At 35.4% G+C, this 22,522-nt stretch overlaps 1 protein-coding gene across 1 annotated transcript; it reads left to right on the plus strand.

The window, feature by feature from the left end:
* Window positions 1-1,893: 1,893 nt before the first annotated feature.
* Window positions 1,894-21,564, plus strand: LOC131973666 (multidrug and toxin extrusion protein 1-like). The gene is made up of 16 exons (XM_059335758.1): window positions 1,894-1,947; window positions 8,333-8,434; window positions 8,593-8,661; window positions 9,520-9,668; window positions 11,219-11,261; window positions 12,020-12,064; window positions 12,182-12,276; window positions 13,448-13,545; window positions 15,113-15,294; window positions 16,296-16,404; window positions 17,179-17,254; window positions 18,185-18,254; window positions 18,339-18,471; window positions 19,742-19,836; window positions 19,943-20,006; window positions 21,353-21,564. Exons 1-16 carry the CDS (start codon window positions 1,894-1,896, stop codon window positions 21,562-21,564), a joined length of 1,596 nt encoding a protein of 531 aa, XP_059191741.1.
* The last annotated feature ends 958 nt before the right edge of the window (window positions 21,565-22,522 follow it).

Genomic DNA, 22,522 nt, shown 5'->3' on the forward strand with positions numbered 1-22,522 from the left:
ACCTTCCCTCCGTATCACATATAACTTTATCTAGCGTAAATGCAATATGTTTATTTATAAGTATTGCTACCCCCCTACTCTTAGAGTTAAATGAAGAATAATATATTTGACCAACCCAATCACGTTTTAATTTTAAGTGTTCAAGATCAGTAAGGTGGGTCTCTTGTAATAGTGCCACATGTACCTTATCTTTTTTGAGCACAGAGAGTATTTTACGTCTCTTCACCACATGGTTGATACCTTTAACATTAAGTGTAACGATTTTTATGTTACTCATGGTGTAAATAACTTGTTAGATGGTAAAGGAAAATGGTGTGATTCAAACAAGTATAGCCCATGACATGAAACAAGCAATTCACTATTGTTTGGCAAATAAGCTGTGCTGATATAAACAACTCCTACACATGGGGGGAAAACAAGAACCACCCCCAAACACATACACAAAAAGAAACAAATATGAAAATAGTATGGGAGCATGAGAATTCAAGGAAAAAAGAGAAAAAAAAAAAAAGAAAAAAAAAAGAGCTACTCAATGGTAGTGTTACAGGAGTACGTGCTGCTAATCGCTTCTGGAGAAAACTCAAAACAACTTCCGTATCTCACCCCCGCTCCCACAACATACAACTTAATAAGCATGTCGATATTCTGGTAATGTTATGAATTTAACATTATCCCTTCTCTGCTATCACCCCAAACTAATACATCAGATAAGGCTGTAAACGCAGCAAAGTGAGAAATACACTTAACTGAGCTAAATCAGCTCTGAAGCCTTTTATAGTTTTACACAGGCTGACTGTGCTGTTTCTTCCTTATCACACTGATATCCTGTTAGGCAGAATAACTTCAGTATCAATGCAACACAACTTACTCATTCCAGATGGCGTGTAGTAATGTAATCATACAGTAGACACGTCACAGTTCTGAGTGGTCTTCTATTTCAGTTTTTCAAGAAAGTTCTCTGCATCTCTCCGCGTTTCGAACCTGTGCTCCGTGCCGTTGTGGTTTATGGTGAGTGTAGCCGGGTAGCGCATGGTGAAGCGGATCCTCTTGTCTATTAAGGCTTGACACACTCCGTTGAAGGCGCGACGCTTCTCTCGGACCGCAGGAGACAGATCCTGAAGGATGGAGATCCGCTGTCCTTCATGTTCCAGGTTAGTTTTCCCCCGCACTGCTGCCATTATGCGTAATTTGTCTCTGGAGTTGTGGAGCTTAATAACAACCGGTCGGGGACGTGCTCCTCGCGGTCCCAGGCTGCGGTGCGCCCGGTCAATTTTAATGCGGCTTTTCGTCTCGGGGTTCGCCGGTCCAAGTCCAAGTATAGTAGGCAGCCAGGACTCAAAAAACTGTATAGGGCGATTTCCCTCCGTGCCCTCTTCGAGATTCAGGACACGGATGTTGTCCCGTCTGCTTCGGTTCTCCATATCATCCATGCCATGAGCCATTTGCTTCATTTTCTTTTCTGCTTCACCGAGCCTGGTCTCCAGATCAGCCACTATGTCCTCAACGTCCGAAACTCGCTGCTCCGTGGCAGTAATGCGTTTGGACTGGCTCTCTAAAGTTGTAGAAATTTTTTCCAGAGTCTCGGAAAACTTTGAAAGTTTCGTCTCCATAACGTCGCTGAAATTTTGAGTTACCTTGTGAATCAGCGCTTCGGTTTCCATGATGTTAGTTGGTGAAGCCGTGTCTATTTGCTGTGGAGAGTTTGTTGCTTGGCTAACATTAGCATTAGCAGCTGCAGCATTAGGCTGTTTCCGTGGCTGAATCTTCGTTTGTTTCGACATTGCAAACTATCAAAACGTCACTTTTCTTCTTATCGGTAGATCTTTCGGCACTGTGCTGGTGTGATGAGTCAAGAAAGGAGCATTAACTTGCAGATAAATTTAAATAAAATCAATGTGGGAGCGGGAGCTCAACGAAAACACGTCTTCAGTCGGCCATGATCACCTTGTATCTTTTTTTGGTCATTTTGTTTCCTTTTTTGGTCATTTTGTGTCTTTTTTTAGTCATTTGTGTCTTTTTTTGGTCATTTTGTTTCCTTTTTTGGTCATTTTGTTTCTTTTTGGGTCATTTTGTGTCTTTTTTGGGGAATTTTGTTTCTTTTTTGGGTGATCTGAACTGTGCGTGTGAGATTGTGTTCAGTGAGTGGGGGTCACAGACAACATGCATGTTAAATTGGGGGTCGCGACTCAAAAAGGTTGAGAACTACTGGTTTATATCAGAGAAAGCTCCTTGCATTATAATATAATTTATAATATCTCCTTGTTTTTATGTTCTATATTGTATTTTTATTGTGTCTTGAACTCTCTTATTTTGCACATTATGACTACACTGCAAAAAAGCCAACTTGTATTTTTTGGCCTAGAACAGTGATTTAAGTTGGTAAAACTTGGAAATATAAATTATTGACATTTAGGGCAATAATGTAAGTTAGCACAACAAAGGAAGCCAGTTGTCTGCTCAAAAACAAGTTGGTGAGTTGTTGTTACTTATATCTTTAAGTTGGGGTTCACAACAAGGGACAATAGTTCTGATAACTCTTATTTCTTTGTTGGGAAATGCGGGAAAGCAGTGAAATTCAGTCATTAGCAAAAGCTAGCGGCTAACTGATGCTAGCGGCTAACTGATGCTAGCGGCGCTGCTTGTTACAGCTACTAGAGTAGCCATTAGCGTATCAATGCTAACTCAAAATTGTGGTCACAACATTAGCTGACATTTCATAGCGGCGTTACAATCGTGTCAATTCAGCACATTGCAGAAGTTAGCAGAAGTAAGGATTAAAAGTTATTACAATGTAAAATTATAAGTTAGTACAACTTACAGTTGATCAAACTCAAAAACAAAACTTAAAATATTTAGTTTAATTGTCCAACTTTAAATGTTATCGAAGTTTGTTGCCTTGAAGTTTTGAGTTCACCCAACTTTTCTTTTTTTGCAGTGTAGTTATTAACTTTATTCTATTTCATTCTATTTTATTGTATTGGTGTGGTGCTGCTGCACTGCAAAAAAAGAAAAGTTGGGTGAACTCAAAATTTCAAGGCAACAAACTTCGATAAAATTTTAAGTTGGACAATTAAACTAAATATTTTAAGTTTGGTTTTTGAGTTTGCTCAACTCTGAATTCAGATTTTTGTCAACTCAACTGTAAGTTGTATTAACTTATAATTTTACATTGTAATAACTTTTAATCCTTACTTCTGCTAACTTCTGCAATGTGCTGAATTGGCACGATTGTAACGCCGCTATGAAATGTCAGCTAATGTTGTGACCACAATTTTGAGTTAGCATTGATGCGCTAATGGCTACTCTTGTAGCTGTAACAAGCAGCGCCGCTAGCATCAGTTAGCCGCTAGCATCAGTTAGCCGCTAGCTTTCGCTAATGACCGAATTTCACCGCTTTCCGCATTTCCCAACAAAGAAATAAGAGTTATCAGAACTATTGTCCCTTGTTGTGAACCCCAACTTAAAGATATCAGTAACAACAACTCACCAACTTGTTTTTGAGCAGACAACTGGCTTCCTTTGTTGTGCTAACTTACATTATTGCCCTAAATGTCAGTAATTTATATTTCCAAGTTTTACCAACTTAAATCACTGTTTTAGGCCAAAAAATACAAGTTGGCTTTTTTGCATTGTGCTGCCAATTTCCTGAAGGATTACACACAGAGTAATTTCCCAGTTTGGGATAAATAAAGTACCTACCTAGATTAATATAGTCCAGTTGGAATGTGAACTCAAAGGTTCTACCTATCTATCTATCTATCTATCTATCTATCTATCTATCTATGTAAAGTCTAACTGCAGTAACTAGCAAAGGGTAAAACTGAGAAAAACTGCTTTAAAGTGTTCTAACTGGCCAGTCAAATTGGTTACATGTTCACTGCAAAAAAGGTGTTTAGTCTAAAAACCAGATCAAACAGTAAATCTGAGGGAAATTATCTTGCTGCATGGACAGATAATTTACCTTGACAAGATTTATTAAATTAAGATCATTTAATCTAGAAATAAGCATGTTGAACACTTAAAATAAGGATGACGTCACTACTGGAAGTCTTTTTGGGTAATTTTACATTCTCTTTTGATCATTTTGATTTTTTTTTTGTGTCATTTTCGGAAAATTTTACATGTTTTTTTGTCATTTTACATATTTTTTTTGTCATTTTGTGTCTTTTTTTGTCATTTTACATGCTTTTTTGATCATCTTTGTTTTTTGTGTGTCATTTTGATTAATTTAACATGTTTTTTTCGTCATTTTGTGTCTTTTTTGGTAATTTTACATCTTTTTGGGGGTCATTTTGAGTCTAAATTCGTATTATTTATACGTAGATTGAAAAAAAATGTGCCAAGGAATTCCTAGAAACAGGCAGTGTTAAGCGTTCAACATGCATGTTGAACGCTTAAAATAAGAAATTATCTCTTAAAACAAGATAAATTATCTAACACTTCTAAATCTAAAGTTTTAAGAGTTAATTTCTTATTTTAAGTGTTCAACATGCTTATTTCTAGATTTAATAATCTTAATTTAATAAATCTTGTCAAGGTAAATTATCTGTCCATGCAGCAAGATCATTTCCCTCAGATTTACTGTTTGATCTGGTTTTTAGACTAAACACCTTTTTTACAGTGTTTAGATTATATTAAATTACAGTCACACTTGGGTATTAAATGTAGTGAGAGAATATAGTCAACAATACAATCTTAATGTAGAGGACTGAAGCATTATTAAATTAAAACACTGAATTCACAAATGCTTTAGCAGCTTTTGTATCCACCAAACCTGCAAAATTATGACAAAAGTAAGCATTTCATTCTCAAATCATCCTAACTGCACCGCAAGCAAATAGTGTTTCTTTACTCCTGCATTTATTAAATACATTTAGTAATAAATCCATTTGGCACAAAAGATCAGCACTAATAGATTCATTGTTACAAGTAAGTCTGATTTTCTGAGATAATTTCTAAGTGGAGTTCTCCATCTCAAAGCTTCTAATTCACCACCTATTTCTGCAAACAATCGTGATGGTTAATTTCATTATTATATTTATTATTAGACCTCAAGGTGCTCCTTAATTCAGGATGAAATAAAATAATCATTAACAAGGAGATTATGGACACATGTAGATAAGAAGTGATTAAACTCATCACTCATAAATAATTAAAATGAAGTTTATTAATTTTATAGTATGCTGTATAGACTGTAAAGATAAAGTTACCTGTCTCCTCGTTATCATTTCATTAGTCGCCTGATAAAGCCATGTGTGTACTAGTCTTCTTTTATAAATACCAGTCAATTTAATTTAATCAATATTCATTTAATTTTTAATCAAGTGAATGTAGACAAAGCAGGTTTATTATATAGCAGCTTTCAACAACAGGGCAATTCAAAGAGCTTTACACAGAACAGTAAAATCATTAAAAGAGACATATAGAGAATGATGTTCAAATATAAAAATTTAAGACTAAAAATGAGCAGATAAAATATTTAGGAAAAAGTATCGAAGTACATTCAAATATAAAATTTTACAATTGAAAGCGAGCTGATGAAATATATATTTTTAAATATCAAATTCTCTATTCATACCGATAAACGAGAGGACTCCCTTAATCTGTTCTTTATGTAGGATAACTTTGGTTTATACTTTTATTTATTCAGAGAACAGCCTTTTATTAATTTTATGTTAGGATTTGTTCATTTAGAATACATAAAGAATATAAAGATCACTAAAGCATGCACTATGTGTGTATTGTTACCTTTGTTGTCTGTAAAATATCTTCACCAGTATACGAGCAGCCCAAACTGAGTTTGAGTTTACTTAAAAAACAGGGACAATACATATTAATGAACATATACATGTAAATATGCAAGATTATAGCCAACGGATAATTTCCATCTTTAGTCCCTTTGGCAGGTAGATGTCAGTACCATAATAATAACAATAAAATCAATAAAACAACAGTAACAACAAGTAGAACAGTTGCGTTCATGGCCAGAATGAGCAGGAGGAGAGAAAACGTGTCCTTGAAAACACAATAGAACAGAAAATAAAAATAAAAGCAAGAACAATGAAAAGTCTAGTGGATCATGGAACATACAGGTCAAAGGTCAGGGGACCAAACGTATTTCACTGATGTTAAACTCTACGTTTACATATCAAAGGGCTGATTAAAGTGTTTTAGGTGCGTAATTATATTGCAGATTGTCCGATTGCACAGTAAATATAAAGTGCTATTTTAAATGCACAATACTTAATACACATTACATTTGTTAAATACCAGCAATGGTAATTTTATGATATTTGGAGTACCCATTTTTTAGAATATAAAGTGCATGTTGCCTTGCACGTAGCCCTAATACCTAAAAAGTAAATAAAGATATAATAAATAGCAAAGATATTAATGGGGAAGAGGGAGTATAGTAATTATAAAAAAGCAGTGATGTTTATGTATGTACTCAGTGGAAATTGCGGATGGTACCCCAACAATTAGCAACAAGTTTAGGCAACAGGTTGTGGCAACAATGAAATGAATCATTATGTAAGTTAGTAAAAGGAGAGATTCCTCCAGCATGTCTGAACATGTGTCTGTCTGTTACACATTTACAGATTTCTCTACGCAGTCACAAACGTCAGAACTCCCAAATCACAATTCACACATTTACACATTTACAAGACTGATTATGCACACACAGATTCTGAAAACACATTTAGAGAAACTTTTACCCATTAACAGATGTGATTACGCAAACACAGACAGTGTTTGTTATGTCAGTTACATAACTCTCCACATGTACAAATAGTTCTGCAGCAACAACAGCCTCGACATCTTTCTCACTGCAAAAAATAAGAAATAAATAACTAGAATTAAGCAGATACATGCTCGAAACAAGTCAAATTATCTGCCAGTGCAGTAAGTAAATGTTTTCTTTGTAAAAAAAAATATCTATAAACTGGAAAAACCAACGATAGCTTAAAATAAATAAAAATATTCTTATTTTGAGCAATTGTTGCTTGAAAAGCCCAACTGTAGTAACATTAAAATAAGCCAGAAATACTTGAAACGAGCCCGTTTTGGTGATAGAAAATGCTTTTGAAATATAATTTTAACTTCATGCAACTAAAACTCTCAACTGGAGCCAATATTTTAGGTAAAGACTCACCATATTCAACAGTTGAATAGATTGGAAAGCATGAAAAAGCTCACAATGTCAATCCTAAAAACAAGTCTTTACACAAAAATACAAACACTAAAATTAAAAATACAATACAGCTTTTTACTTCATCAGGGTCAGAAAGGAATCGACGGATAGATAATATATATTTGATTTTCATTTTCTCGTTTAAATCGAAAAAACACCCATAACTTCATATTCTGCAACCGGAAGTTCTAATTTACAAAATAAAAGCGTGAATGGTTGGTAAATAATAATAATAAATATATCTTCTTTTCAAATCTTAGTCACATTAATAAAATACGTATATTTGTTTTCTCGTTGTCTGAGTGAAAAAGCACGTCACTCAAAACGCAAGTTTGTTTGATTATCTAAGTCGTATAATGAAAACTGAAACAGGAAGTCCACTCTGCAAAAAAGGTGTTTAGTCTAAAAACCAGATCAAACAGTAAATCTGAGGGAAATGATCTTGCTGCATGGACAGATAATTTACCTTGACAAGATTTATTAAATTAAGATTATTAAAACTAGAAATAAGCATGTTGAACACTTAAAATAGGAAGTTAACTCTTAAAACAAGATAAATTATCTAACACTTCTAAATCTAAAGGTTTTTTTTTATCTTGGTAAGAACCAAATAATCATCAGGTCACTCTGCTCGGGCCAGTTCATCACTGCTGGCAGCTTTACTTTATCTTGTTTTAAAAAGTGAATTTCTTATTTTAAGTCCGCTGTGTACAGTGTGAACAGGAGTGGAGCCAGTACAGTGCCTTGTGGAGCTCCTGTGCTGCTCATTAATGTCCCAGAAACACAGTTCCCCTTCCTGTCAGCTAATCTGTGATCCAGGCAATAAAGGAAAGATCTACTCCCATCTCTGTTCTGTTTTATCTCTCATCTCTATTTAGTAGTGAACAACGTTTTCATTGCATAAGAAAATTATGGGATGGTATCAATTGTTCCAGGTATTAGTCAAACCCTCAGGTGTTACCAGATGTGGCTAGATTTTGATTGCAAAATACATGACAATATAAATTAGTGGTCTTAAGTGGTATTAGCAGGTTACTGACCTTCAAGTTATCTATTATCATGATTAATGAGCATTAACCTTTAAGTGCCATATACCTCTATGAAGAGGAAAATGAGTGTGGTGTCTGTTTTTGTCCCCAGATTATTTCCTCCTTCATGGTGTTTGCCATCGGGATCATCAGCATGGTGTTCTGTGGTCACCTGGGGAAGACAGAGCTAGCTGGAGTTTCTCTAGCCATCGCAGTAAGAAGATATAAATTGATTCTTGAATCTCTTTTTATGCCATTTCCTTTGATACAATGAGCTTGCTTTTAAATTGATCAGCTAATAAATGTGTCTGTCCCATAAATTGGTTTCTTTTGTCTACAAAGAAGGAAAATGTTTTTATTTTTCACTTGCAGATCATCAATGTTACTGGTATCTCCATCGGAACCGGTTTGACCATAACATGTGACACACTCATATCTCAGGTACTGTGACTTTATATTTATCGTCAAAGACAAACAACACTTTAATAACCATTATTAACCCTTTATTGGGCGAAGAACCGTATTTGTCACAGACGGTGACACCATGACATCTGACCAATCAGTATGATAATAATATAATAATATTAACTTTATTCACCTTGACCGCCAATGTAAAAATTAAAAATTTAGAAAAAATTAGGCATATTAGGGCCAAGTATGAATAAAAATAAAAATATGTAGGAACACATGGTAAATATGTTTACTGAGACTCGAACCAAAACTCAAAACACCTGGAACTGTGAGAGTTAATCACCTTTTTTGGGCTAAGCCAAAGGAAATAAAGGCAAAATAAAAGCAAACACATGCAGCTTTCAAAATAAGAGCACATGGATGTGTTAGCAGAGTCCAGGGGTAATATTTTGAGAAAAAAGTTGCAAATTTACTAGATTAAAGTGGCAAATCTACAAGAAAAAAAGTTGCAGATTTAAGTGATTTAAAGTGGCAGATTTGCGCGAAAAAGGTTGCAGATTTACGAGGAAAAAAGTGAAAAAAAAAACAACTTTTTTTCTTGCAGATTCACCACTTTAAATCTCATAAATCTGCACATTTTTTCTCCTAGATTTGCCACTTTAATCTCGTAAACTTTTTTCTCAAAATATTACCCCCCTTCCCTGGGTCCCTATGTTGTCTTTTTTACACATTCTGTCTGTATGTAATATCCTCCAATATTCTCTAGGGTTGAAATTTGGAATTTGCAAGTATTTCAATGAGTGCCCTATTAAGGGTTCATAAATGTTGAATTGCAGTGACCAGATGACGAGTGTTTCTAACTGTTTCTCTCCCTGTTTCCTGTTCCAGACGTATGGGAGTGGTAACCTGAAGCGAGTGGGTGTGATTCTCCAGAGGGGGGTCCTGATCCTGCTGCTGGCCTGTTTCCCCTGCTGGGCCGTCCTCATCAACACTGAACCTCTCCTGCTGGTCTTCAGACAGAACCCCGAGGTGGCCAGGTCAGTCTGTGACAACAACACTCAAATATCTATACGCCTACATACACACCATCATATGTAGATATACCCCGTTATTAGGAACTAGTACTGTGTCGACCTGTAAGCAGACATGTTTAAACTTAACGCTCTTATCGGATGTACTCTGTGCTGTCTGTTTTATGTGTGAAGGTGAATGGTAGAAGTGTGACTGTTTTTCGGAGGCAAGATTCAAATCGTTGGAAAAATACATTATCATGTATTTATTTCAATGTTAATGTTAAACTTGCTGAAACACTGATGTTGAAGTATTTTTTATGCAGATTGAACACCCCTTTTAAGAGATGCATATTTATTATCATCATTTTAAGTGGACTTTATCAATTAGTTCTATATAAATGCATAAACCTCTTATTTTTAAATGTAGCATGTTTTTTATGGGCGCAGATGGGATTTCTGAACTGGGGGGACGAAGCTGTCAGCAAATGATTTTAACTCAATTTATTATTTATCCACTCCATGCCTTAACCAAAATATGTTATATTTAAACATTTTTATACGAACTGTATTGTAAACAAGAACAACCAACATATTAACATAAATGGGTGATTTCTAGTCTGTCCAGTCTGTCAGAGCCTTTAGAACCAGGATTTTTTTGCCAGAAATTTTTGCCCTAAAAGTCTAAATTTGGTGCCTCTCGCACATTCTAATGTCACTATTCCATCTGAATCATTGCATATTTTAATGAATTCCTGTAAAAGGGAATAAGGGTTCTTCTGTTTTATTGAAGGCGTCATATTTTGACAGTCTTCTTGCAAATTCTGTGGTGGACTCTCCTAACACATCCATGTGCTCTTATTTTGAAAGCTACATGTGTTTGCTTTTATTTTGAAGGCGGGTCTAACGCGTTCTTACCGTAACACCTTATGGTGTGTTTAATTTACACTGAAAGTCTGAACTTGGAGCTGTTGTTGTTAACAACAAATAACATATTTACATAAAAAAAAGAAGTTTGTACATGTAATTCCCAGTGCAGCCAAACAAATTGACTGACTTGAAGCTGACTCAATGAAGGACCCAAAAACATCTCTCCTCCTATATTACTCTCAACATACTGCTGGTTTGAATACTGCTCCTAAGTTTGGCAAACACACTTGTCCTGACACATTATGAAGGAAAGAGTGAAATTATTTTGAATTTTATTGAAATTTAAAAACGTCAGCAGGTTCATGATATATCACCTTCTGGTTCAGTCATGATGAAGCCCAGCAGGTCTCTGAAAAAAGTGGGGAAAAGCAACTTTTTTCTCACAGATTCACCACTTTAAATCTCATAAATCTGCGCATTTGTTCTCGTAGATTTGCCACTTTAATCTCGTAAATTTTTTTCTCAAAATATTACCCCCCTCCCCCGGGTCCGTATGTTTTTTTTTATACATTCTGGCAGTATGTAATATCCTCCAATATTCTCTAGGGTTGAAATTAGGAATTTGCAAGTATTTCAATGAGTGCCCTATTAAGGGTTAAGAGTCACATCATACTGACAACCTGCTTGTTGTTTCTTGTGTCATGCAGTTACTCCCAGCTGTACGTGAAGATCTTCATGCCGGCTCTCCCGGTGAGTCTGCTGCACTTTGATTTCCTTACTGTAGAATATGGAGAAGCAATAACTTATTCTTTGGTTAAATATGACTCTCAAAGCACAAATGAGCTCTTTTTTATGGAGGAGGATTATTTTTCATTATGCAGTTCGAGAAAAACGTTAAAATTACGAGAATAAAGTCAACTTTGTGAGTTGGGTAAAGTGGACAACAAGCCACAACCTGATGTTCCTCAATACGTCTAATAGGAGGGTGCATATATGAAAAATAAACACATAACCCTAAAAAAAACTTCTAACAAAAGGTTTCTCAGCTGTTTCTTGTAGTATTAGATGTCCTTAATAATATACTGAACGTTTACTAAAATCTGAGCACTAGAAAGGAGGAGAAAGCCTCCAATACTAGGCAAAAAAATATGAGAAAGGAGGAGGAGGAGAGAAAGAGAGAGAGAGAGAGAGAGAGAGATTTTTTAGAGATTTTTTTTAGGGTTAAACCTTATTTGCACTTGACTATAATATACTCCTAAAAAAAATACAGCAATAATTTACATAAAAGCAGATTTTCCAAAAACAATAGTCGTAGTAACCTACTACCAAAAACAGCTGATTAATGTGTCGGGGGGGTTTAGTTCTACTACACCCTTAAATATTGTTGTTATTGCTCATTTGATGACATTGAAGAAAATCATTTTGTAGCTTCTCTCCTTATTTTTTCAATCATCTTCTGAACTTTTTGACTCTGTGACTTTAACTTTTATCTGTTTTTTCTTCCTCAGGCTTCTTTTATGTACCAGCTGCTGTCAAAGTGTCTTCAAAACCAGGTGCAACACTATGCCAACCTCTTCTATGACAAGAATTCACAACAATGCTGATTGAAGATGTAATGATGATTAAAGTGAGTAATAAGTGTAATAATTCTGATCCTGTGCTGTTTCCAGAGAATCATCTGGCCTCAGATTATAACCGGAGGCATCGCAAACATCCTGAATATCGTCATCAACTACGTCTTCTTCCACCTGGAGCTGGGCGTGGCGTGAGTTTTTACATCATTTTATCTATCACCTTGGTTATTATGTGTAATACACAACAACTACTCAGATTTTGTTCCCAATATGAGTTCAATTCTAAGCTGTACGTTCATATTTCCCTTCGGGGATGAATAAAGTAATCTAATCTATCTATCATATTGATGCTGAAGGCATTTTAACTGAATGTCCATCAATAAGTGAACAGTTTTTTTATTTGAAGCGATGCGTCTGCATCAGCCAGTTTATCAGTTTAATGTTGATACGATTAGCATAAATAAAAAGAGTATATCCTTTTATTATGTGGCTCAACTAAGGAATAGTCCCTATATTTATAGATTTGTGAGTCTTTGTCTAAACTAAGGTTATTATAGTTAACAAATACTAATGAAATAACAAAAACTAGAATTGAAAAAACATTTTTGTTAACTGAAATAAAAATAAAAATAACTAACTGAAACTGTATTGTGTGGTTACAAAACTAACTAAAATTATAGTGGAAATGTCTTTCTTTTTCGTCTTTGTCAACTTTTCTCATACATAATCCAGAGTTTCTATTAGAAAGAGGATTCTGTTAGTGAACATGAACACATGAAAACACCAGGAACTGTAAGAGTTAATAACCTTATTGGGGCTAAAATGGATAAACCAAAGGAAATAAAGGCAAAATGTATTATGGCCTCTTTGAATCTGGCACCCAACAAATACCCCATCACAAAAAACTAAAAGTAATAAAAACTAAACTAAAACTAAGCATTTTCCAAAAAATAAAAACTAATTAAAACTAGGAAACTCACTCTAAAAACTCATTAAAACTAACTGAAATTGAAAACAAAAATGCTCAAGGAAATTAAAACTAAAACTAATGAAAAATCCAAAACTATTATAGCTTTGGTCTAAACTGATAAATGATGCTTTGGGCTGTTGAGATTGGCAGATATAACGTTGGCTTTGATTGTGATCCTACAAAATAAGATGAAAGCCACATCTGAAAGATTAATTTAAGTTGAATTTGAATCCCGACATTAAACTTATCAGAATTCAGATTTTCTGAGTTTCTGGGAAAACATATCGTCCTAGATAATGTATTACGGCGACAGGCCTAGTCAGCAAATAACATGATGGTATAAATGTAATTAATGTTATTTTATCAGTAAAAGCTGCTGGTTTGTGTTTCAGTGGATCTGCTGCAGCCAACGCCATCTCTCAGTATTTACTGGCTGCTCTGCTTTATGTTTACATCATCTGGAGGGAACTGTTCAAGTCTACATGGGCAGGTCAGTTCTTCTTCTCTTCTTTATCCACTGAGACGGACAGGAGTTAACTCAAGTCATGCTGTTATATAATATCCATCTTCTTCTATGATTCCTTGGAGTGTCTGTTAGTCCAACCAAACAATAAATAATACGTCATTTAGTCAAAATACAGTGAAAGGCTCAAAGTTATGAGACCAAACCGCTAAAAGTCCTTTTTTCTATCTATATAACGTTATATATAACTTTATTGACACGTTGCCGTGGATACGCATTGTTCTGCTTCTCTCCTGATGACGGCTCGCCTTGTTAGTGACCTGTCAATCAAAGGTAGCCCCGCCCCAAATCATACGATTCTTTATCTTCTATTTTCTTCTAAATGGGGCCATTATTTACACTATTAACATCAGATTGTCTCGAAGAAGATTTTTTACTAGTGATTGAGACCATAGTGTTGTCCTGAAAAACAATTAAAAAAACAAAAAAAAGACGTAAAATGACAAAAAAAAGACGCAAAATGGCTTTAAAAAAATACATGAAATGACAAAAAAAAACATAAAATGACTAAAAAAGACGCAAAATGACTTTAAAAATATGTAAAATGACAAAAACAAAAAAAAGATGCAAAATGATTAAAAAAAAAATGTAAAATGACCGAAAAGAACGTCATTGACACGTTGCCGTGGATACGCATTGTTCTGCTTCTCTCCTGGTGACGGCTCGCCTTGTTAGTGACCTGTTCATCAAAGGTAGCCCCGCCCCAAATCATACGATTCTTTATCTTCTATTTTATTCTAAATGGGGCCATTATTAGAACTATTGACATCAGATTGTCTTGAAGAAGATTTTTAACTAGTGATTGAGACCATAGTGTTGTCCTGAAAAACATTTCTGAGGGAATAAATCAAGTGAGAAGTTTTCTCATTTTGTATTGAAATGAATGGAACAAAATGCTTTTGCATTCTTTGCTATTCTTTCACTTTAACCCACTTTATTAATACATTAAGCCCAAAAATACACAAAAATCATGAAATCTGATATAACATTTTACTATTTATGACAATAAAAACCATAAATATGCTCAATGAACTGTTTAAGACCTGAAAAATGTAAACATCGGTTACAAATATGAACATATAAAAGGTAAAATTCAAATATAATAAAACTCTACATAAAAAATGACCATAAAAACGCAAAATTAATAGGAACAGTGTTAGATGATTAGACTCTTTTTTCCATTTTTACAGAATGCCACGCCTGCCTCGTCCCATCCTACTTTTACTCATATAAATAAATATTTTTGTACTATCAAATTAAAACGATCATATCTTTGGTTTTACATGACCGAGGAGCATCAAACAAAGAACTGGAGAAAGTTTCACGTCTGTAACTTGGAGTGAAGTGGACAGCAGCGCTCCACGTCACCTTTTGCAGCCAAACTTAGCGCCCCCTGCTGGAATTTATGTTAGAATGCAGCTTAAGGCACTTCCTGGTTTGCCTCCCTGCTCAGACCAGGAGGTTGCCGCCTGGTTCTAACACAATGAAGCGAAGGGGGAAATGTTCCTTTCTAACCCGGTTCTCTGGCCCCCAGGTTGGTCCATGGACTGTCTCCAGGAGTGGGGGCCCTTCATCAAACTGGCCATCCCCAGTATGCTCATGCTGTGTCTGGAGTGGTGGCTGTTCGAGGTGGGAGGTTTCCTGGCTGGGATGGTCAGTGAGACGGAGCTGGGGGCCCAGGCCATCATCTACCAGCTCACTGTCATCGCTTATATGGTTAGTAAATCCTCTAAACCAGTTAGTTCTCAACCTTTTTGAGTCTTGACCCCCAATCTAACATGAATCTGAACAGAATATCACAGTTCAGATCAGACAAACTCAGTTGATACGAAGAATTTTGGACAAATAATGAAGCAGACAACAACTAAAACATCTCTCTGTCTGTGCATTTATATATACAGTACAGGCCAAAAGTTTGGACACACCTTCTCATTCAATGCGTTTCCTTTATTTTCATGACTATTTACATTGTACATGTGGAATTATGTACTTAACAAAAAAGTGTGAAATAACTGAAAACATGTCTTATATTCTAGTAAGCAAAGGGTGGCTACTTTGAGGAATCTAAAATACAAGACATGTTTTCAGTTATTTCACACTTTTTTGTTAAGTACATAATTCCACATGTGTTCATTCATAGTTTTGATGAATCTACAATGTAAATAGTCATGAAAATAAAGGAAACGCATTGAATGAGAAGGTGTGTGTCCAAACTTTTGGCCTGTACTGTATATTTTTATATTATATTGTTACTTTTAATCTAAGTCCTTTGCTATCAGTTTAAAGGTCCATTCTGACCTCCTGAGTGTGTAACAGTCAGCTTCAAGCCAGAGACTCCTTGGAAAGTAACAACTTGATACTTTGGGATTTGTCAGAAAAGACACAAAATTATCCAAAAAAGAATCAAATTGACCAAAAAATTACATAAAATGAAGCAAAAAAGGACTCAAATTGACCACAAAATGACAAAAAATGACCACAAAAAGACACAAATTGACCCAAAATGACAAAAAAAAACCCACAAAATGGCCCAAAAAAGAAACAGAATGACCAAAAAAGACTCAAAATGACTAAAAGAAGACACAAAATGTGAAACTAAAATCACATATGTGTTTGAGTGATTATATTGTTTTTATAGATAGTGAAACAAGTCCCAGAGCTTCCAAAGTGGTTTTATTATAGATTACAATGTGAGCAAATACTTGTTTCTTCTCCAGTTCCCGTTGGGTTTCTCCGTGGCTGCCAGTGTTCAGGTGGGAACAGCTCTGGGTGCAGGACACGCTGAACAAGCCAGGAAGATCTGCAAGATTCCTGTTATCGTTGCAGGTAAGAGCTGCTGCAGTGTGTTATATTTATAAGTTATCAAAGAAAGAAAGAAATACTACTTAATAGTAGTAATATCGAGCTTATGATGATATAGAGTAAGAATAAGATTGTTTTCTTCTATTTCTTGTTCATTTTAATGTCTGGTTCAACTAAAGGTTCATTTGTTTGAAATAAACGTATACAATAAAAATATCTGATAAAAGTTAAATTTAAGAGCTTATATCGAGACATTTAACATGTTTTTATTGATAATGATTTTTGGTTATTATCAAGAATGTTTCCATGACTGTTGATGTAAAAATAACAAAAAATTATCGAAATAGAAACAAAATGACTGAAAATAGAGTCATGGAAAAAGTATTAAACCACCTTGTTTTCTTCTTTTTCTTGTTCATTTTAATGTCTGGTTCAACTAAAGGTTCATTTGTTTGGACAAATATAATGATAACAACAAAAATATGTGATAAAAGTTAAATTTAAGAGCTGATATCTAGACATTTAACATGGTTTTATTCATAATGATTTTGGTTATTATCAAGAAAATCATGGAAAATGTCTAGATATTTGTCCAAAAAAATGTCCCTTTAGTTGTACCAGGCAGTATCACTATCAGTAGACTGATTTCAATGGGTATTTTTTTAAATTATACTTGTAAAACACACTTAAAATGTATGTTTTTGTCATTCAAACGTCAGTCACATAATGTAAATGTGTACAGTCTTATAAAACAAAGAGTACATTTCTGAACAATATCAATTTTTTCTCTCGTTTCAGTCATAATTGCTTTAATTGTTGGAATAACTTTCACCGTCTCTAAAAGTGTCATCGGATACATTTTCACCACAGAGCGGTAAGTTCACACTTCACCTCACTCACACCATTATTTTTAAGAGATTTTCTGTTTTTCAAATTATAAATGTTTGCATTATTGACCCCCTGATACAACTTTTACATATTATTATCGTATAACATTTTTATGTTGAACATGCAACAACACCGCAAGCAAAAAGGCTGCAATAACAAAGACAGAATCGCAAAAGCAAAACCAGCAAAACCAGTAAAACCAGCAGCAAACAAACAAAAAACAGTTATTTAAAGACTGAATGGAGGATTTATTTTGCAATTACACAAATAATTTGATTGCAAGTTTTGAATTTTGTCTTTGACTTTATATATTTTTGTTTCAATTTTGTATTTGATATTTTGATTAATATTTTTTGTTTGAATTTGAAGAAGTGTTGTTTGAACATTCTGGCATTGGACATTGTTGTTTTTGGTCCCTGATGTCCCTTGATCCTACTGCGATCACATCAACTAAAGAGTTTAGGACAAAATTGTGGTAAAATGTGTGTAATTTCTGGTTTAAAGAGGTCATGTGACCTCTGTGTTTGTCAGAAAGATACAACTTTGGTCTTAAATGAAAGCCATGGATGCTCCTTTACAATGAACCCAAACAACCATTTATAATAGATACACACATTGGAAAATTATAGCCACTTCTAATATTGGGTGATTAATCAATCATTATGCTAATTAATCAATAATTGTGACTAAACCGTAACTTTTACAGCGTGACATCCAGCAGAAATGGATTCAGCACAAAAAAATACTAGAGAAACAACCAAGAAAACATTTTTACCCCAAAATGCCTCATTTTCTGAAGGGTTTTTCCCAGATTCGGGCCTGTCTATTACCTGGATAGGATGAATTATAAAACATGAAATTACTCTGTTCTCTGATCTTATATTTGGTGTCTAACAGGATTTTCTGTCTGTTTTAGGGATGTTTTAGACCGAGTTAGTGACGTCATGGTTGTTTTCGTCTTCATGCATGTTGCTGATGCCACCGCGGTGAGAAACTGTTTAACTCTAGTAATATTTATATTAACATGCAGTTTACAGAATGTGACTGACTCAATCTCTTTACCGTGGCAGGGTGTGACTGGAGGCGTCCTCAGAGGAGCAGGGAAACAGTTTGTTGGAGCCATGTGTAACCTGGTGGGACATTATTTCATCGGTTTCCCCATCGGAGTGTCCCTGATGTTTGCAGCAGACATGGGCATCGTAGGTGAGATTCAGGATTCAAACATCTGTCACACACATATTTTCTCAATCTTTAACCCTCTGCTGTCTGAGCCTATTTGCCCTTTATATACCACATAATATTTACTATACTCATGACAATTATTCTTTCACTTTAACCCACTTTATTAACACATTGAGCCCAAAAATACACAAAAATCATGAAATCTGAAATCAAATTTTACCATTTATGACAATAAAAAACATAAATATGCTCAATGAACTGTTTAAGACCAGAAAAGTGTAAACATAGGTTACAAATATGAACATATAAAAGGTAAAATTCAAATATAATAAAACTATACATAAAAAATTACCATAAAAACATGTTTATTTATAGGAACAGTGTTAGATGATTAGACTCTTTTTTCCATTTTTACAGAATGCCACGCCTGCCTCGTCACATCCTACTTTTACTCTTGGATAAATATTGTTGTACTATCAAATTAAAACAATCATATCTTTGGTTTTACATGACCGAGGAGCATCAAACAAAAAACTGGAGAAAGTTTCACGTCTGTATTTTGGAGTGAAGTGGACAGCAGCGCTCCACGTCACCTCGTTTTTTTGTTACGACGCTTTAAAAAAAGTCACGTTATCATAGAGCCCAGAGGGTTAAATGCAGTAATGGCTTTCTCTAGAAGATGTGCTAAAAGTCTAGTGTGTAATAATGACTAGAACTAAAATATAAACTAAATTTAAAAACCAGAATCAGAAGCCTTTATTGTCATTGCACAGCGTAGTACAAAACCTGCCATCAACCCGTCCAAAACATATAAAAACACACAAACAATATGACAGAGGTGAAGAGAAAGAAATACAGCACAATGTGAGGAGAGGAAAGGAGGAAAAACTTTGTCCAGCGCTTAATCAGTCCCGTCTCAGCTCGCTGGTATGGCAAAAGCGAAAACATAGCGGTTGCTATGGAGATGACCTTCCAAGGCCTCCAGACAGCAGCAGACAGTCAACAGGTGTCTGTGGGAGGTTGAGGGGAGAGAGAGTCTTGCTGCAGCGCTCAATATGGGAATTTAAAAGTAAAAAAGTTAAAAGTATCTTTATTAGAACAAAGATAAACATGGTTATAATGCAGCGTGATGGGGTAAAGAATGGAAACATGCAACACTGAGGACAAATACAAACTGCCTCCACGTCTAAAATATAACCGTTGGGTCTGTAGATTAGATGCTTTCGTCATAAAATGCACAATTTGTTTGCTGATCGCCACTAAACCTCTTTCTCCTCTTTCTCCTCTGCAGGACTGTGGACAGGTCTGACTCTCTGTGTGGTGATGCAGGCCATGTTCTTCGTCATTTATCTGTGGAGGCTTGATTGGGACAAAGCTGCTCAAGAGGTGAAAACTACTTTTTATCATTTATTAAAGAGCATTATAAAAGAAAAAAGTGATGTCATTTAAGTGAAAACAACTGTAAAAACAAGTGTCTTTGTTGTGTGATCAGGCTCGTGAGAGAGCAGGGATCAAGGACAAAGAAGAGAAAGAGATGGTCAAGATGGAAAATATAGGTGAGTCTAAGTTTGTTTATGTGGCACATTGAGTCAGTGGAGGACTCAAAAGGGCCCATTCTGCACAACATGGGGCCCCACTAGCAGCTAAAAGCTCTGATGCATCGTGTATGATGAAATAATCCTCAACCTTGATTACCATTAGCATTAAGTTAAAGGAGATCCAGATCAAAGTAATTAATGACATGGTACTGACAGTTAAAACCATCAAACTGAACCATCTAGGGGGTTCTGGGGGGCATAAATAAGGGCTACATTGTACGTTTATTTATTTATTTAAATAAAAAAATCCCTACAGAAAAGATGAAAAATAAAGGCTATATCGCGAGAATAAGGACATGTGTAACATCCCTCCTGCAGTATACACAGGTAACCTCACCTAGTGGTAACCTCACCTAGTGGTAACCTCACCTAGAGGTAACATCACCTAGCGGTAACCTCACCTAGAGGTAACATCACCTAGAGGTAACCTCACCTAGTGGTAACCTCACCTAGCGGTAACCTCACCTAGAGGTAACATCACCTAGAGGTAACCTCACCTAGTGGTAACCTCACCTAGCGGTAACCTCACCTAGTGGTAACCTCACCTAGCGGTAACCTCACCTAGTGGTAACCTCACCTAGCGGTAACCTCACCTAGCGGTAACCTCACCTAGTGGTAACCTCACCTAGAGGTAACCTCACCTAGTGGTAACCTCACCTAGCGGTAACCTCACCTAGAGGTAACCCCACCTAGCAACAGAAACACAGAGCTAATGGAAAAATGGCGAAGCGTCAGGGAGACAAAAATGCTGAATATCTCAAAAAGAAAAAGATGTAATGCATCTTTTGCAGTGAGAAACTGGCAAATGAAAGTTTGAAACCCTGAAAGCTGAAGTGACACCAGACAACTAAACATCCTCAGACGGTGGGTAAACCCAAAGAGTTTTTCCTCAGAAAAAGGTAACTTGTTGTCACAAGCAGACCCCAAAACATTATTGACAGTTTTAATGAAGCTGGAGGCGACCAGAAGCATGGCTGAGATACTATGCGGACCGCAGGTGGCTAACAAATGTAAGACTGTACCACTGTCGCCAAATTTTACAATGGTAAAAATGTGGTTCCCTCAAGAAAAAGGTTGGGAACCAGTGCTCTAGAGGACACATCATCATAATTTATTACATGAAGGGGAACCCTAGAGGACACCCAATCACTTTTTGCATGTATAAAGGGCAGCCAATAAGGCATTTCATCTCGTTTTCACCAATATTTTGGGCATTTTAGCGCTCTGTTTCAACCATGGAGGCAGAGCCTCTGCATCCTGTGTGTGAGACAGTAAATGGTGCTAACACTAAATCTTCCCTCTAGACTCTAAGCAGCCTCAGGTCTGTACTGTTGCCTCTCGGGTTGAGAGCGGCGAGGAGGAACCGGAGCAGAATAAAACCACGACCACGGTGGTGGGAGACGTCCTGACGCTGAGACAGCTGGCGGTACGACGAGGACTCACCGTCATCATCATGTTCTTCATCCTCGCTGCTGGGATCCTCTGCAGCCACTTCCTGCTCACAGTTCTGAGATGAAACTCTTATATTCTCACGTCTACACGGATTAAAACGACTCCATGAGAATGTAAACAGTTTGCTCATGCTTTGATCACACTGAAGAGTAGCGGCGCTGCAAAAAAGGTGTGTCTAAAAACAGCAATAAGTGTTTTTCCCTGTTTTTTCTGACTATATTTTTTCTATTTTTCTGACTAATTTTTTTTCTGATTATTGGGGTAGTTATTTCTATTGAATGATTATTTTCCCTGTTTTTCTGACTATTTTTTTCATGTTTTTCTGACTAATTTCTTTTCTGTTTTTTGGGGTATTTATTTCTAAATTAAGTGTTTTTCCCTGTTTTTTCTGACTATATTTTTTCTGTTTTTCTGACTAATTTTTTTCTGATTATTGGGGTATTTATTTATATTTTTGGGGTATTTATTTCTAAATTAAGTGTTTTTCCCTGTTTTTTTCTGAGTATATTTTTTCTGTTTTTCTGATTAATTTATTTTTGATTATTGGGATAGTTATTTCTATTTAATGATTTTTTTCCCCCTGTTTTTCTGACAATTTTTTTCTGTTTTTCTTACAATTTTTTTCTGTTTTTATTGGGGTGTTTATTTCTATTTTTTGGGGTAATTATTTCTAAATGAAGTGTTTTTCCCTGTTTTTTCTGACTAATTTTTTAGCGTTTTTTTTTTTCAATATTTCTTAAATTAAGATTATTAAATCTAGAAATAAGCATGTTGAACACTTAAAATAAGAAATTAACTCTTAAAACAAAATAAAATATCTCACTCTGCTCGGGCCAGTTCATCACTGCTGGCAGCTTTCTTTTATCTGGTTTTAAGAGTTAATTTATTATTTTAAGTGTTCAACATGCTTATTTCTAGATTTAATAATCTTAATTTAATAAATCTTGTCAAGGTAAATTATCTGTCCATGCAGCAAGATCATTTCCCTCAGATTTACTGTTTGATCTGGTTTTTAGACTAAA

Source organism: Centropristis striata, chromosome 1 (assembly GCF_030273125.1).
Source record: "Centropristis striata isolate RG_2023a ecotype Rhode Island chromosome 1, C.striata_1.0, whole genome shotgun sequence".
Classification (NCBI taxonomy): domain Eukaryota; kingdom Metazoa; phylum Chordata; class Actinopteri; order Perciformes; family Serranidae; genus Centropristis; species Centropristis striata.